Raw genomic sequence first — 18,366 nt, 5'->3', positions numbered from 1 at the left:
TATCAACCTCGTTCCCAGGGATAATTGTTTATTTATTTTTTTGTTCCAGGACTTCGCAGACAATACTTACTACAAGAAAGAAAGGAAACTGATATTTTAGTTTCCATAGATATTGTTGGCATACAAAATTTGTAGGAGGAGAATTTGGTCACAATGAGTTGAAGAGACAGATTTATTTAACCAAACATGGAATATTGCGAAACCAAAACTGACTATGGAATTCAAGTATATTGTAGCTACCTAAAAATAACAAGGTGATTCATCGTTTCTACAAATACACAGTAACTTGAGATCATTCTTTCTAAGTGCAAAGTCACATTGTTCAACATTTTTTGGTTAATTTCCTTCGTAATAACGGCTCAGGGGCCAAAAACCCTGGGACAAGGATGGCATTTTTTACTTGATTAAACTGTGCATAAAGTAAAGTTATGTAAATACAGGGTCTGTGGTCTTTTTTAGTATGCTAAAAACTGCGATATTGAACACGGTACATGTTCTGAATTCGAGCTTCGTTGTGGATGTTCATTTCCAATTTGAGGATTCATCACACAATATGTCCGAAATAATGGATCTGAAACATTGTTTGTCTGAAAATTATAGATTCAACACACAATGTGTCCGAAATAATGGATCTGAAACATTGTTTGTCCGAAAATTATAGATTCATAACACCCAAAATTTTGTATTTGAAACATTATTTGTCCGAAAATTATAGATTTATCACACAATGTGTCCGAAATGTTGTATTTAAAACATTATTTGCGGTGATTCTTTGCACTTTACCATCATGTTAAAATCAAAAGACGAGAATTTTTCTATCACAAACTTTAAACAAAACGTTAGAATTCGTTTTGAACTAAAGTAAATCGATTCTCAGCAGATATCGTATATGGAAAGAATTTCAGGCTTCTAATGACAAAAATTAAAAATTTTCTTTATGACATGCTACAACTGTCGAGTTTCTTTTATAGAGAATAAAAAGTCATAATATATCAAATGAAAATTATTCTTTTATACATTAACTAGTCGATAAGGACCGTGGATAAATCCACTTAGTCAGAAGGACAATGGAAAATAGGTTGTTTTAGATGTTTTTTGATGACATCAGCAGTGCAGATATAAAAAAAATTTGGTGAAGTTTAGTTTATTCATTGCCTGTAATGTTTAAGGGTAAAACGCTGATCAAAATAATGTATATGATCATATGTTTTCGACAAACCCTTAAGGAGATATAAGGTTTTAAAAATTTTGCTGACGTCAGCAATGGCCCGTCAAAACAAAACATTTTTTTTAGAAATTCGTATACCTGTTGCCTTCATCGTATAGATCTTGAAACGCTGATCAAGAACATGTATAGGATCATATACTTTTAACAAACGGTTGCAGAGATATTAGGATTTGAAGGTTTTTTGATGACGCCATTAACCCGTCCATTTCGAAACGGATTTGGGGACCCAGGTTTGGAAAAATTACCCAAATTGGTCCTAGGTGGTCCCTAGTTACCCACGCGGTGAAAAATCATTGACGTCTCCACCTCGTTTCCAAGTTATTTGGGCTCAAAATTTTAGGTGCACTGTAATGACTTCATTAATTTAATATAGGACATTGATGTTATTGTAGTGTTATTGACGTCGCGCCTTAACGTCAGAAAATTTAACATATTAGACATAACTTTTTCGGCAACATCAAAAGAAAATAAACACATCCAATTTTCCTGTCACAGACAGACAGACACGCTTAGCGTATTATTATATAGACCAGCCGGGAAACCCGTGGAAAAATCCACGGGGTCGCCCATCCTCTATATATCGCATTTCGTGTTTCCGTAACAGGACGTGGCTTTCGCGGACTCGCAGACAGACGGAATACGGCTATTATTAAAGAGATTTACAAAAAATAAAGAACATGAAAACAGGCCTTGTGGAAAGGGCGAAATAGTGGTGTGGGGTTTTAAGAACACCATCTGTTTATCAATTTTGAGTCTTCAACTCTACAGAAATAATTCTTTTTTTGTGCTATAATTTCCAATGTGGCAGTCCATCTTCCATCATATGTCATTTTAGTGACAGTTGTGGTAGTTTTCTTTAAAGAAAAGTGCCCACAAATTTGAGTAACACATTCTAGACCAACGTCGTTTCCAGTGCCTGTTGACTCTCTTTCAAATGGCTAGTTATTATCAATTCCACAACTTACTTCTCGAACCTATTATTTTAGTTGTCAGATTAATTTTGCGATAAAAAATCGTTAATTGAAGACATTCTGGAAATTGTTCTGTTATAAACTTACATTCTTTAACCGTCTACCATACCAATATCCTACTGTTAAAAAATATTGTTTCTATATGAAATTTTTCTATTCTTTCTGTCAGTTTTCCCGCGATATATAAGTTGCAAGAAATTCAATTTCCTGACACTTCATAAGCATTAGAAATGAGTATTTACTATAATTTTTATCATTTTTGACAAGTCTTTCCGACATGATTTGGTTTTTCGTAAAAGGTCCAGTTACATCTTTTTATATTCTTTTCACACAATTGGGAGACAGCTGGATAAATTAAACAAAAAATTGGACGTACTCCTAAAAGTGGCAGTGCAACCAGTTTTTCTCATTTAATGTTAGTATTAGAAATGAGACACATGAAGATATAGTGAAAAAATCTAAAAATAATCTTTTTGAATCCCCTACATTTGTCTCATGATATTTTTGTGAAGAACTCTATCCTTCAAATATATTTTTAGTATAAGTAAAGCCAAAACCTTTCCTGTACTTTTTACTCAGTTATTCATGCAAACAAGAGCTAGATTTTATGCTTAACCCTATTCGGTCCGGGGTTTTTCGAACATACTATGACGGAGGGCGGAATCCGCCCCCCCCCCCCCCCCTCAATAACTTTTTATAGGGTTGTTCAAATTGAATCAAACTTAGCATGCTTATAGTAGTCATAAAAGGTACAAAATGGCAGCAATAAATTTTTGCTTGCGTCAGCACATTTTCTGTGACGTCATCAGAAGCTTCAAATATTTGTTAAAAATGCCACTATCTGCTTAAAATTTAATTACTTTTGTTCCAGAGCGAACTTTTGAATTCTGTTTGAAGTTTCTGAAGGCTAAATAAAAGTTATTTAACATATTTTCTGGTTTTTAGGTGGTTCGCATAAAAAATTGCCAAAAATTGCCCGCAAATCCGTTTTTTTCCGATTTTCGGGTAAAATCCGACAAAATCGGGAAATCGGATTAATTACGTGTCCAAATTATGCACAATGATTCTTCTTAATAAAAGAAAGTTGTGTTACAAGTTTCAAGTTCTAAGGATAATCCTAACAGAAGTTATTAAATTTTTCTCATTATAAGAATTCCATAATGATTTTTAAGGGTAGTTTCAAGTAATGGCCAATATCAAAGCCTCTGAAAGGTATGGGACCTAAGGATTTGGCATGCAGGTGTCTAATAGATAAATATTGAAACTCAGTAAGTTTTATAACCATATAACATAACAATAAGGAGTTAACCGTCAGGGGGTGGGGGGGGGCGGAATCCCCCCCGGACCGAATAGGGTTAAGACAGCAAACAATGCACATTTATTTTATTCAAGTTTTAATCGTCTTTCAATAAAAGCATGTGGTCAATTTATGTCAATTTATTCAAGTTATAGTTGACATTTTAAAGTTGTCGCTGTCGTTAAATAATTTCGAAAACAATTCTTAAGAAAATCCTTGCTCACACCACGCACGTATTTATGCTAAAGAATAATCATTTTCGTGCTCCTTGCCATGACTCCATTTTCGGCATGTCATCCCATCATACCATAGCTTATTTTAGTTAAGGGCAAAAAGGTACGCGTCTATGCTAAAATAAGCATCCAAGTGAAATAGCAAGCAAGAGACTATACGGATGATCGAGCGTGATTTTTGTGTCCAAAACGTTTATCCATCAGGTACGAGTGACATCTCATTGTAACCAAGCTACAGATCTCAGTTCCGATTGACTGACTGAATGTGGGTCATTGTGTTTTCCATAACTTTAAAACGGTAAGTTGAAAAGCATTCTTGCTTAACACAGTAGGTCAAATTGGTCTTAAAAAATGTTTCCCTTGCAAAATAATTGTGGATTTTACACGAATTCACTGAAAATGAAATTTTTTTACTGGTTTGGCATTCAAGCATTTACGTAACTTACAGTGTCTAGAGTCAACCCCGTTTCCAGACCCTTTTCTTGCTAACTATATAGGAGCAAAAGCAATTTAAAAATGTTGTTTTTTGTTTGTGTTTAAAACATCACACACCTCGGACCCATTCCTCTTCGTTTTTTCATCGATATTATTTAATAAATCCTAAATAAAAGATATTCATCCCAGTACGGACATAAAAATCCTCACGAGCTGGGAAGAGGTTGAAAGCGAAAATCAAAAATCAAAATAGTTATTTAATCGTTTTTTTGATAAAATAATTTCTTTTCAATTATTTAGAAAATTTTAAGTTACTTCTCTAGTTCGTAAAACAAAAAAACTGTTATCACTATGGTTACAAGATTATGTCGTCATTTTTTATAAATAACCAATAGATTGTTTAATATTTTATCCGTCACCTTTTTTAAAGATGGCAGCTGCTTTATGTATGTATATATGTATGGTTGCAATGAACTTCATCTTGGGTGCTTTCTCGATATTATGAAGAAAACATGGTAATATGTTTGTGGTAAAGAAGGAAGACAAAATTGAAACGTAGGAAAGAAAACTGTAAATAACACTTGAAACAAGGCCGGGAGAAATCAAATACGGCCATGTGCTCTCTTTTCATAACATTCTTTACAAAAATAAAAACACTGTGAAGGCGAGAGTATGACATAAAAATATTCATAACGTTCTTTTGATATATTACTTTTAAACTCAAGAAATTCTTTTTTATTTGTTCACTTGCATATTATAAAGGAAATTAATTATGAACCAAGGGAGGTTTTTATATGCAAAAAAAATTACGCATAAAATATTTAACTTAGAAGAAATCGCAGTTAAAGCAAGTGTGAGAGCAATGAAAAGAAGAGCTTTTTAAAATGCTTAATTAAAGCGAGAGGATTTTTGAAATGTTTAGAATTCTCATGTTTGTAAAATTATCATGAAAATAATCCCTTGGGTTTGTTTATGTATAAATTGCTTACTTTATCTTGTACATATCAGGTTATGTAAACACTTGAAGTGAAATATAAGAAGGTATATAAACACACAGAGAAACGCGCACGCGAAAAAACATCTTCAGAGATACGCTTTACTTCAACTAACCGGATTAAGTTTTCCGTTTATGTTTATTGTACTTATGTGCATGTTAACTTTGTTTTTAGTGTATATGTCGACTTTGTTTTGATTATATATGTGAACTCTGTTTTAACTGAGAAAGTCTTTCATTTACTAGTATAATTTAACGACCTAGTATAATTTAACGACTTAGTTGAGTCTACTTTTTTACCAAAATTTACAACTGGCCCAGAGTTTTCACACTTGTTATATGCTATTTGTAATTTCAAAGTTAATTTCTTAGCGTTACTTCTCGTTTTAGCGCTTGCTCTTCAGGATGTTATTAGATATCCTGGTGACGAGGTTGGGGATGTTATATAAAACTTTTTAAATGAAATACGAAAAAAAGCAACTTTGTACCAAGATCCTATTCCTTTACCAGAACTGCGCTTCTCTATCGTTTTCAGCTTGTTTGTCAAAAGAACATTTCTATAAACTAAAATTGTCATCCAAGGTGAAGATGTGAAAAACACTAGAACATGGGGCAACTTCGTTTCTTGGATGCTTCGCCCATCATGATGCCTCGTCACTTTAAGCTATCTACAATAGAGAACTGTAACATTAAAATAGCTGAGTATAAAAACAATACATTGAATCATAGTCATTAATGTATTTATCCATGGCATGATGTATACATTGAGGGTAGTCTACATTCTCGACCCCAGAGCTCTTCGAGATAAACCTCGAGGTTTTAATCTCAAAGAGCTCTGGGGACGAGAATGAATAGTACCTTGGTGGGTTCATCATATTTAGCATATTTTTAGATTAGTATTTTTGAAATTTTTGCTAACATGGAGACGACGTTGCTTTCTAATATTTGCTTCTTCACCGTCACTTGAATCACTCTTAATCTTTTTCACAAACATCTTAAAACGCATGCGCAACTGAATTTAATATTGTGTGTAAAATGTCTAACTGACGCACAGTTTTGTTTTTTGAAAAAGTTTTATGTTAATGTTATTAAAAAGCATTGGTTAATTCAAAGGAACATGTTTGTAAAAAGTTTATGGAGAAAATTGATGTCAAAGTAGACAGAGTAATAAGATTACGTATAGTATGTATATTACGTATGTATTTGACATATAGTGCGTATAGTACATATTGTACGTATAGCACCTGTGGTACGTACAGTATATACATAACATATAGCACATATGGTACGTATCGTACGTCTGGATTCGTATACTACATATGGGACGTATAGGACATACAGTACGTATAGTACACATAGAACCTATAGTACATACAGTACGTATGTTACGTATAGTATATATGGTATTTATAGTACTAAATGCTATGCACGGAAGTTGTGTTTTTTTACATTATACTTTTTATCTCGCATATATTTTATACATTGCTAAACTTCTAAATGAGATACTTAAATTCATTTTTAAAATTTTAATTGCTCTGTTAACAACATATTCCCAAAAGCCAGATGCGTAAGAGCTAACATTAAGTGAGTTTAGAGAGAGAAACTTACAGAAAAAAATATATATTAAGGGTGTCAAGATTCCTTGTTGATATATTCTCCTTGTTGATATATTCTCCTTCATGTCTTTTTTTTCATATGTTTATTCGTCTTCATGTCAATTTCAAATGTGTTTACATAGGGAGCGCAAAGTCCATTTTGCAGAAGAACGCTGGAAACGAGGTTGTCTTACTTGAAAAATCATATTTCTTCAATACATTGAAAGATCTTTCCAGTCCTTTTTATATCTTTCTCCCTTTGATATGTCAGATACCCTTGGGGATAAAGTTGATAGACAAAGAAATAACGTAGACCACAAAGACTTGAAGATGGTATTAAGTGATTACAAGTATGTGAAATAGGGAAGGCTGCTTTGAAAGAGAGTTTTCAGCTCTTAAACTAATAGATGTTTTAAGAACGCAAAACTGCCAAGAGCATTTTGTGATATTAACTTTAGCTATTGTAGTATTGATACTCTGTTTGTTTGTTTGTTTGTTTTAGTGTTTTTAGTTTTATTTTCTCACATCCACCTCAAACTGCTCAAGTTCCGTTCAAACATAAAAAAATAATGACAGGCTCTGGGAACGATGTACTGTTAAAATATTTACCAGCCAAATAGCACGAATGAAAAATTTATCAAAATATTCCTGAATTTTTCGCGTGACTAAATATGTTCTTGCGTATTAGGTTTATATTTGATCTTATTTACTGCAAACATCGTCTTCAAACTTAGCCCCTTTTTGTGGCTAACTAAAAAAAAAAACGATAAAGCCCTAGATACAAGGTTGCTTCCTACGTATTAATCGCTTTTATTTTAATATCTTCCCTTGTTTTCCGATTTCACGTTTCTGCCTACGCAGAAAAAACAATGATTTTGAATGTTCTATTACATTGCATTAAAATACTTTTTTTTTCTCTAGATAAGACAGGTGAAAAATGTTTTTGATTATCTACTAAGCCAATTACTAACCTTTTATTGTATTCGTGTTTTCTTCTTTAGATTAAACAGCCACATAGTTTAGTACTAAAAAATACACAATTGACTAATAACTCTAAAAATTACAAAATAGTTGCCATGGGAAACGAATTAGGTCGTGGAAAATACGCCAAAATGGCAGATGGAGTTACGGAAGGAGAACATTCTACGACTACAGCTTATAATGAAAAGGCAAGCTCAACAAACAATATCAAACAAAATAAGGACCAGAATGATAAACAGGCAACACAAAATACTGACCAAGTTAGTCATCAAACAATTAATAAACCTGATAGCGAAAAAGAAGAAGATGAAAAATCGTTAAGCAAACTTAAAAAAGACATATACAATAAATTACACGACAACTATGAAGTAATCCCGACAAACGAGCCCGACGTTATAGCCGTCAAATAAGACGTGTCGGTGTAATTGGTTGCTGCTAGTTTATTTGCAAGACTGATAAATATTCGCAGTTGTGAAGACCATATGAGCATTACACGAGGAGCGTGACATGCAGTCATTAGAAGACCTTTGTTTGCTATCTTGTAAGATTGTACGCAGTTAGTTTTCATTCTTTTATATGAAAGTAAAGAAAAAGTGGAAATACATACCTTTTTTACGGTTTTATAAGATTACTCGTGTTTCTGCATAAAACGTGGACTAGGAACTTGTTTCCAATGTCTTAGATAATAATCTTTATTTGATAAGAACCATAAATTTGCTTCAGCCCGACGTGTTCTTATTTTTTCATTGTTAAGTCTGAAATTGTTCTTACCTTTTGAGCACTTTTTATATAAATTTCGTAAAATCAACAAATTTATTGTGGATAGATTATTACTGTGCTATACTTATTGACATCTCGCCGTCAAATATACAAAAATAAACAACAGTCCCTCGAAGTTGACGATTTAACACAAAATGATATAAGTGAACTCATTCCCAGTTTCTCTTCTAAACACTTGGCTAATTGTTTTTCACGATCCTGTAATGCATGCGCTGTCTCTTATTATCAAGCTGCATTTAAAATATCTTCTTTGAAACACGGGGACAGGATAAATAAGTAAAAAATGAAATGCGTGCCTCTCTGTAAACCGTACCTAATTTCTCGCCAGTCTTATTTATAATATCGGTTATTGTCGTTTTTTTAAAATACTCACTGTCAATTCTTGAACAAACGTCCAACGCCATTTGGTGTTATATAAATTCACACTATTAACGTTTAGCGTAAAGGAAGCAGAGAGAGAAACCCAAAACAGCGATAATATATTTTATTTTCATTTTTTTCACATTAGTAAATCACCATTAGTGCATCTGCTACAAGCTTTGGGAAGCGAAAAGGCATGGTGAAAAGCACGAACTTGTAATATTAAAAGATAAAAACAAAAAGATATTTTATAAGAAGACAATGATTTCTTTGATACATGATAAAATTTCTTTATTTCAAAAGTTATGTAATAATGATAAAGCTAACTATTAATACTACTTTACTGTTGTCCACAACTGGCGAGTTAACTGGCGAGTTGATTAGCGAGTTAACTGAAGAGTTACTATGCGAATACTCGGTACAAAATGTGCATGTATTGCAATTTTGCTCTGACCACTATTCGAAACTTGGTTTGTCCATATTAACAACAACCATATTTTTATTTTTTCACTTTTGAACATCGTTGTTTGCAGGATTTGTTTCCTGATGTCAAAGCCGCTGGCGTTTGCTTGACAGTTTCTTTGTCCCCGGCTTCAAGGTCAAAAAGGCAGGAACTCCTGGGAGCAAGGTTACTCTTGTGAGGTAAAAAAAGGAAAGGTTTTTTGAATAATTTCATTGTGATAAGAAGAATTAGATTTAAACGACATCAAAAAATTTTTGCATAAAAATGCTTTTATTTATTTTAATTTGCAGTGAGAATATCACAAGGATTGTTTTGTGAGTTGTTTTTTTTTGTAATTATTTTTTAGGTTATTTCGTTTCTACAAGAACCGAACCTTATACCCAAGGTCTTTCACACCTAGGATATGCTAACGTGAGGACAAAATGTGATAAGCGTAGATAGACCCTGGAAACGAAATTGATATGATATAAACACACAAAAGAACGAAGGAAATTTAACTAGTGGTCTCTAATGATAAATTCTAAAGCCGTTCTTCTATGTTTCAGAACAGAACTGTTTTATCTTTGTCTTAGATAAAATAAATAAATAAATTATCAAATAAATAGACTTTGTTTTTTTCATCTCGTCCTCAGCGCCTTGTTCAACGCAACAACAAGAAATCCTTGGAACGAATTTGTAAAAAAATAATTTATTTTCCACTTAAATTTTAATTTTCCGGAGCTCACTCGCAGCGATAAAACTCGAATGTTCTTCTATATGTGTTTTCCATCCCATGTGGCATGGTTATGGTGAAAGATGTGGTAAAAACGAGGCAATCGGTTGTGAAACAAGTAATACCCATTCTTCACTAGTCGATCGACACACTCCCAATCTTCACCTCCCCATGATGTACCAAACTTTTCTTCGTTCATACCTACACAGAAAGTTGCATGTTTACAAGTTGAAATAAAATCTTTACTACATTTTTTTGTTGCCACTATAAGAAGAACTAGCTGCTATAAAGTGACCGTCACAGCTCCTACTTGATGACTGCTTTCATTCTAATAGTTAGGGAATTCAAACAACGTAGAAGATGTGGGAAAATATGAAATTGTGTAAGGATTCCTAATTAGGTTATTGTTTTTTTTAAAAAAAATAACTAACGTTACGAAAATTTAAGTGATTAACTCATTCATGTATAACCCCTATTATAATTTTACCCCCTCTCCCTCCCTTCGATAAACATCAAATCAAAAACCGCAAGATATTCAAGTAACTTCAGTCATTTAACACCTATAAGGCCAAAGGTTTTTTAAGATGCTCATCATTTCCCCACTGTGAGTATTTTTGTAGCTAGAACTCGTATCTACATGTGCAATTTCTTTTTCTTCTCAAACGTAAAAATTTGGATGAAGTAACTAGAGATCACTAGAGATTTTTTATCCAAATGTCTACCCTTAACGTAAATGTTTTTAGGGTCATAATCGTTCACATTATTTTTATTCAAATTTATATAGTTCCTAGTTTTCAAAAGAAGATTAAACACGACCTCCTTTTCAAGGCATCTGGTATATTTTCTCGCATTGGAACGGCGATACGAACTGGGTTCGAGGTTTGAAGATACCTACCTCCTATTACGTCCCAGTCTGATTTATACAAAGCCATCATACCAAAGCCGTCATCAACCCAGAGAGGTGGTGATTGGTTGAACTCCGTGTATTGTTCATGCTGTCCAGGGAAAAATTTCAACAAGGTGGGAGAAAAACCAGCAAAGCCTTGAAATGTTTGCTGAAATACAAGATTTAGAAAGGGTGTTCGGAATACACATGCTTAGCAACTGAATTAAAAACTGCTGAGGAAATTTCGTATAAAAGCACATTTACTTGCATATTTTTTTGCCTTAAAATGGATCCAATTGGAACCGATGCTTTCCGGGGGTAACATAGATCTTAAAAAAAAACAATCAAGTTCGTTGAAAATCTTATTTTCGTTTCTTCCCCAATACAGTCCGTTCCGAGGCAAAGCTATGAAACAACAATTTACGTCTGATTCACATCCTCGTCTCCAGGGTTTGTTGCCTAAGCCGCTAAAAGGTGAAAGCCCCTGGGAACGAATTTACCCTAATACAATTAAAATGTTTTTGCCACGTAAATGACACATGCGATCGATTAATAAGTGAAGCAATGGCATCACCCATTCCCCATTTCCTCCCTAATTACGCCTTTTTTGTGCCCGAAATTTTAGTTAACACGACATTAAAATGACGAATAAAAATATCACCTCTTAAATTGGACTGCGTAAAAAAATGTTTTAATCGATTCAGAATGCTGTGTCACAAAAAGAGAAATTAAAGAATATTTTTTTTCTTTGCTTCCCACTCTTTTGAAATACTAAAAGAAAAGAAAAATCACTGCGGAGAAGGTTAGTTCCATCCACAGTTCTCGCAACTTCGATCACAGGGCCTGTAGCGCTTTTTGATATGAGGATAAAACTAGGTGCTATTTCTCAGGTGCTATATGATTTCTGCACTTTTACTGGTCTTCAATACGTCATCTAATTTCTGATTGGCTTAAAGTAACTCATGTTGATTAATTTAATTAGCTCTTACCTTACGTATTCTGTCGAATAAATTCAACGGTAATTCCAAGTGTAAATCTAACACGAAAGCGATCTCATCGTTGGTCACGTGACTAAGAGCAATATTCAACGATTTCACTTTGTTGAATAAACTCCCTTCAACTTTCACCAGTTTAAATGGTACGTGGTACGATGTTAGAATGTCACGAATATTTGCATCGGTACTATTGTAGTCAATCAGAATTAATCGGATCTAGGTAGAAAAAAAGTTATGTTGATTTTGCAATGCAAAATCTGTTCTGTTCTTGTTAAGATTGTTAAGAGGTCAACATTCTTTTATAATAATATCAAAATTCTAATCAGGCTGGTTATTACTCTTATCTCTCTATTGTTTTAATAGAATCTCTCTATTGTTTTAATAGAATTTTATAAAGCATATTCTTATCAAATAAAGGAGAGTAATGCTGAGAAAGTGTAGACAAGACAACAGTTAACTGCGCAACACTTCAACGATGTAACAACACTAACTTTTATAAATCTGTTTCTTTCTATAGTCCTTTGCAGTATATCAGTGGCGAAGAGGTACCCTGACATCACCAAGGAAACATTAATGAAGGGTGTGTTGGGGAAGGGGTGGTGGGGGATGGTTTAAGAACGGACTTTCATACTGAATTAGAACTTTGACACAACTTATGGCAAATATTGTAGATCAGTTTACATGATAGGAAATCGTGAGCAAGTGATCTTTTAAGCACATAAACATTTCAAACGCCATCAATGGATTTTTCAGCTTTGATCGGCTGTATCTCAAAATTTAATGGTTATAAATAGGTCAAGCTTGAGTGCATTTAAAAGAACTTATCAAGATTCTAATCTTTCAGCCTATTGCAACTTTCGGTTGCTGTCACCTTTATAAATTCACAAAACAACCGCAAGATTGTTGATTTTTAATTTCGCCTTCCATGAGTTACGCCAGTGAGACCTTGTTCGGTTTTCGCAACAATAACGGCGTTTAAAATTGCAGCATTGTATTACATTTCTACGAAAGTGCATCATGGGAAAGTTTACTTACGTTTTTTTCGTTAGTTTTTATGATAATGGTTTCTAGACTCTTCAACAAATGATGTACCCACACCGCTTGGTTTTTAACTGGAGTGAGTATATTAACGGTCACGTTTGGCTTCCATTGATAGTTCTTCATGAAGCAGATTCTGTTCTGTGTTTTATCATGACGAACAAAATGTGTCGTTCTGTATATCTTTTGATCATCGACAGAGAGAACATCAAGTTCAACAAAGTAATGAGTCTGCTTCCATTGCGAATAGGGAATAAATTGCTGGTTTAAATTCTTCTGAATGTGTACGATATTCTGTATTTTGAAAGATCTTAAACAAAGAAATTGAAAGTACCTGGAGCTGATAACAAAGACGCAACGAAAGAAACGCAAAAAAGTCTTTTTTTTTAATTTTAAAACAAATAGGGTAAATTTGAGAAAAAATGGTGTATTTTTATCACCCTTAATTTTTCGTCAGTCGTAATTTTCGTCATCTTTTTAAAATTCTGTTTTAGAGGTCCAATAAAGAATGGGTCTGTTAGAAACTCTTCTTTATTTTTAAAATTATTAAAACTTGAGCTAAATCACTCGCTCATTAACCATCGACTGTTCTTTAAATGACGAAAGTGTTTCCTTCATAGAACAGTATCTCCATGCGAACAAGTAACAAAAACCTATTGAGTTAGTATAAACTTAGACATAGAAACCGTCCTAGGTATAAATTACCTGTTCATTTGATGTTGAATTTCTTTTACAAGTTTCTCTGCTATTAAAATAGCCTCTGTTTCGTTTAAAAGCAGGTGCTTGGTTGGCCATCCGCCGGTATAATTAAAATATTCTTTAGGAAAAACAATTTGTCGATCGAGGTAATCTTTACCGTAATATTCGTACACGATTTTGACATGATTTCGTGTAACAGGCTCACAAATGATAGTAGAATTTTTGTATATATTCTCTGTATTTAAGATTGGTATTTCATGGAATTTCATTCTGTTAATTTCCTTTTGTTTTGGAGGGTATTTGATATGTGGTTTTTTTATTTTAGAGAGTAGTGATTTTGAGCCATTTCTGTTTTGTATTTTATTACACTTAGCCTGGAGCAGATTCCTTTGGTCAATTTCTTCAAAAGACTCGTTCCCAGTCCGCCATTTTATGTCCATTTTTCCATATGCTAGACCTCCCTGAAGAACTTCCACGAAATATACTCGATTTGTATGTAATTTGACTCGTTTATCCAAGGAAAACAAAGCATAGTCAGGTATGATTTTGTCTTGTCTTTGCATTTCCGTCACGTTGAAGTAGGAATACAAAACAGGTGTTCCCATAGAAACGTTGTAGCCAGTAGTAAAATCCTGAAACATCATTCCTGTGTCGACCAATATAAACTCTAAACCGTCCCTGGAACTTAATTTAAATTCAAACATGGCGGTTTGGTTTGTAAACAAAAAACCGTACAGTCTTCTTACATAAGCTTTAGAAACAATGTCTCGATCAGTCAGACTTTTTGCTATGCTAGTATGCTGTGGTCTGTCTGGAAATAACGGATGCCATTTGACTGAATGAGTCTCTCTTTTTATCTCCACATCGCTCCACCAATCAGAGCATAGTCCTTTATCAAATGAATGTAAAAAATTTTCGCGCCAAAATAACATGCTTTCTTTTGTGGTTAACAAAGTTGGGGATGGTGAGTGATTTGTGGGATGTCGGCTTGTTGTTGGAGAATTATTTAACACGGTAGGCTTGACAGAATACAACACATTTGTCTCCTTTTTCAGCTCTTTTTTTGTATCCATTTGCGACAACTTATCTGCTTGTGTATTTTCTAAACTACCAGACATAGAGTTTGTACGTAACTTCTCCTTTTTGATGACATCCACGATTTGAAAATTACTTCCAGTTAACGCTAAGCTTGGTTTAACCGTTATAACCTTTTCTTTTTGTCGTTCTATTGGAGTTAACGCATCAAGGCGAGCACTTTCCTTCATTTCAGCAACATACTTTAAATCTTTTAACTTATCTTGTGATTTTGTGGCAACTTCGTTGTGATAAGCATGCTTAAAATCTTCTTGCGAGTCCACTGTATCCTGTTTAACATAATCATCTTTCTTTCTGTCTCCTAGCTCATGTTGTTGTAACTCTTCTTTTAATTTTTCAAGTTTATTCTCGTAATTTTCTTGATTCACTTCATCTGTTATAAAGCTCCTTACATAGATATCCAAAAGTTTCCTCGAATACAGTTCGCGCTTCATTTTGTTCATACTCCACAAAAATGTAGTGATGTTAATAAACGAGGCAAACATCAAGACCAAAACAAAAAATATGATTAGAAATCTGTAAGATTTAGTCTTCATTTTGAATTCAAACGTTTCTTCTTTGGGAAATGATAACTCCTTCTTTTTTTTCTTGGTATATTTTTTTACAATTCTTGAATTCGTTGCTACAGTGTTCAAAATTATTAGCTACATTACAAATAATTTTTGTTTTCTAATTTTTAATGTTTTAACTAGCACTCGTTCCTTTCCGATTTATCTTTCTTTGATTCTTAAATTCGAAATTCTTCATTTTAACATTAAATGTGTTTTTTCCAACACGTTCTCAGCATGTACAATGGAAATAACTATGTCGTTACCTAGTAATACACCATAAATTAACACCGGAGAAAAAAACACGTGTATTTTTCTGTACCTCTGAAGAATCAGAACGCAAATTTTGAAATACAGGTTGCTATGTTACAGACTTTAATAAACTTTATCCCCAGTACTTATTATCGAGTATTGAAAAGTGCAAAAGAAGCCACATGTTAAGATTGATTCCCATACTATATCATAGGCAGGGGCGTAGAAAATGGGTGGATGGGGAGCGACCCACCCCCTTAAATGTAAAAATTCTCTCCCCACAAACACACAGACTGAGTGCATTACTATATTAGGTATTTTTTGTTATTTGGATGCGATTTATACAATACAAAGTGTACTTTTTTCCTTAGTAGGTCCTAAACCTGGCGAAACTTTCTTAGTCACTCAATGCTAAAAGGCCCATCAATTTACATTCTTGTCCCTAAAACTGAGAACTTAATCAATTTACGTATTTTTCCCTCCAACTGTGAAACCTGATTTAACAAGTAACAGTCTTGTCCCTCCAAATAGAAACCTGGTCCATCAGTTTACAGATTTGTCCTTCCAACTGAAAACCTGGTCCATCAGTTTACAAATTTGTCCTTCCAACTGAAAACCTGGTCCATCAGTTTACAGATTTTTTTCTTCCAACTGAAAACCTGGTCCATCAGTTTACAAATTTGTCCCTCCAAATAGAAACCTGGGCTACACCTCTGACAAGTATCATAATAGAATATTTAGAACTCTCTCATGAACGTTTTCTTCACCCTACGGAAATTTATTTGGACATCGGTGGTTCCTTGCTGACAAACATTTTAAACACTTATCGAAAAAAAAGTCGGAAAAAAGTGACCAAATTTTTGCGAAGTAACTATTTTTCGCCGACCTTTATTTTGCCGGTTTTTTTAACCCATTTTTACTTCGATATCTATAAGGTCATAACGATAATAACGAGAACATACAAAAACAACATTGGATCAGTCTCTGCGTTCGTCTTCTTTCTAAATAACATTTCAATAAAGTCTTAACAAAAAATAACATTTGAACAAATCTTAAGGACAAAAGCAAAGAAAATATTTAAAAGAGACTAAAAGAAAATGTTTTTATTAAATTGACTGATTTATTTAGTTTTTATTGTACTTGTTTTTATTGAAAAATCAAACTTTTTTTACAGATAAGTTATCTCGTAACTATTCGTCGAAAGTACACAACGATCCTATACATTATTATTATTATTATTAATATTGCCGTTGAAGAAAATATTTTTACTTTTACAAACTTTTATAAACTTAATGTTTCATGCTTAGCACGTAATAAAGGCGAAAAATGAACAACTTTTTTTGAAACATTGGACTGATGACGTTATCAAAATTTGTAATGAAACCTATATTTTATTACATCGCTCTTCTGCCTATAAGTGGATTTTTTCACAGGCCTTATCGCGACCAATTTAGGCATTCTAAAGAAAAATAGTGGAGGTTTTTTGAAAACAAAAAGAATTTGACTGAAACAAAGTATTATATAAAAAAAATTATTTACCAATGTTCAGAATATGTGTATGATAAAAAAATTTCAGGCCAAAGGAGCTTGTTAAAAAAATTTAATTACATGAAGTACCCCACAAAAAGTTAATCACTCTATTCACGTTTGATTTTAACAACCGAAATGCTTGATTTTTATATATATGTGACAAATTATTTTGTAGAAAAAGTCAAGGAACTGTTATATCTCGTGTACCCCAGGTCACCCAGCTTTTTATAACAATAATTTTTATTCTTCCGTTTATTTAAATAACTCCTACCTGCCGACACGATTATCTCAGTAGAAATCTCGTCCTCTGAGCGTTTTTTTAGCATTTAAACAACAATTTATTAACATAATAAATCAACCTAGAATTTACAATATAAAACACAAATGACCAAAGACATTATACGTGGAAAGATAACACTTTGAACATTGAAAGGATGACATTACAATACGAAACGACATATAACTAATATTGATTTAACAGTACATTTAGATGCAATCGTAAATGGATGCTCTATTCGCCAATGCAAAGTCATTGAGATTAATATCCCTATCTAGCGTCGATCCTGAACCCCGAACACATCGAATTGTCGATCGTAGCAACGAGAAACAGATCTTTGTTCGCATAACATTTATTGCTAGAGAAACTGGAGTGGACCGTTTTTCAGCAATCATTTCGACTAAGCGTTAAAAAAGGGTTTGCACTCATTGCTTATCGCATCATTTGTCGCGAATACAAGAGGTGTAAAGGAACCATTCTCCACTTGAGGTACGCGCTCGTTATACTGCTTCTTCTTTTCCGTTTTGTTTTTCTAGAAGGTTCTGCTTAATTCCATATCCATGTATACTCTTTGGTCAGGAATCCAGAAACTGCGCGCTCTCACATTGAGCCTTTCCGTCGTTTGCTATGCAATGTTTGTACCTTTTACCATTGATTTCAAGAAGGCTCGGCTCTACTCTTACATCTTTATATACTTCCTTGAAAAGGTCTGCAGTAATGTTGCGAGTCTCTTTAAGTATGACTATTTTTCCCCTTTTCACGACAATGTATGGCTTAAGTCGAACTGACAACACATATGCAGTTGGAGGGCAATCGTTCCAGTTGCCAGTTCTATTGAATCTTGATTGCGTTCTAGAACTGTTGCTTTGTAAAATCGTACACCCATTCTATAAGTGAAAGCGTTATTAATCAATTTGAGACTCCTGTTTGCATATTAGATTTATTGATTCGTGTCTCCTTGACTGTCATTTTGCCGGAAAAGCAAAACAGAAACCCT

The 18,366-nt window shown here is 33.5% G+C and overlaps 1 protein-coding gene across 1 annotated transcript; it reads right to left on the bottom strand.

The window, feature by feature from the left end:
- Positions 1-9,074: 9,074 nt before the first annotated feature.
- LOC130628564 (uncharacterized) lies at positions 9,075-16,197 on the bottom strand. Its single transcript, XM_057441511.1, has 5 exons — positions 13,674-16,197; positions 12,966-13,278; positions 11,925-12,146; positions 10,945-11,104; positions 9,075-10,250 (listed from the first exon to the last, which is right to left on the bottom strand). Exons 1-5 carry the CDS (start codon positions 15,296-15,298, stop codon positions 10,090-10,092), a joined length of 2,481 nt encoding a protein of 826 aa, XP_057297494.1. The 5' UTR covers positions 15,299-16,197; the 3' UTR covers positions 9,075-10,089.
- Between the last annotated feature and the right edge of the window lie 2,169 nt (positions 16,198-18,366).

This window comes from Hydractinia symbiolongicarpus, chromosome 15, assembly GCF_029227915.1.
Source record: "Hydractinia symbiolongicarpus strain clone_291-10 chromosome 15, HSymV2.1, whole genome shotgun sequence".
In the NCBI taxonomy this organism is placed as follows: domain Eukaryota; kingdom Metazoa; phylum Cnidaria; class Hydrozoa; order Anthoathecata; family Hydractiniidae; genus Hydractinia; species Hydractinia symbiolongicarpus.
The sequence above is the reverse complement of the archived record's forward strand: the minus strand, read 5'-3'. Positions and strand labels throughout refer to the sequence as shown.

Excerpts from the sequence above, each read along its gene's own strand:
- LOC130628564 (XM_057441511.1), bottom strand. The coding sequence starts at position 15,298 with ATGAAGACTAAATCTTACAGATTTCTAATCATATTTTTTGTTTTGGTC. Across the intron at positions 12,147-12,965 it reads TAAAAACTAACGAAAAAAAC|ATCCGATTAATTCTGATTGA; the intron begins GTAAGTAAACTT and ends TTTTCTACCTAG. Across the intron at positions 11,105-11,924 it reads TATTCGACAGAATACGTAAG|CAAACATTTCAAGGCTTTGC; the intron begins GTAAGAGCTAAT and ends CTTGTATTTCAG.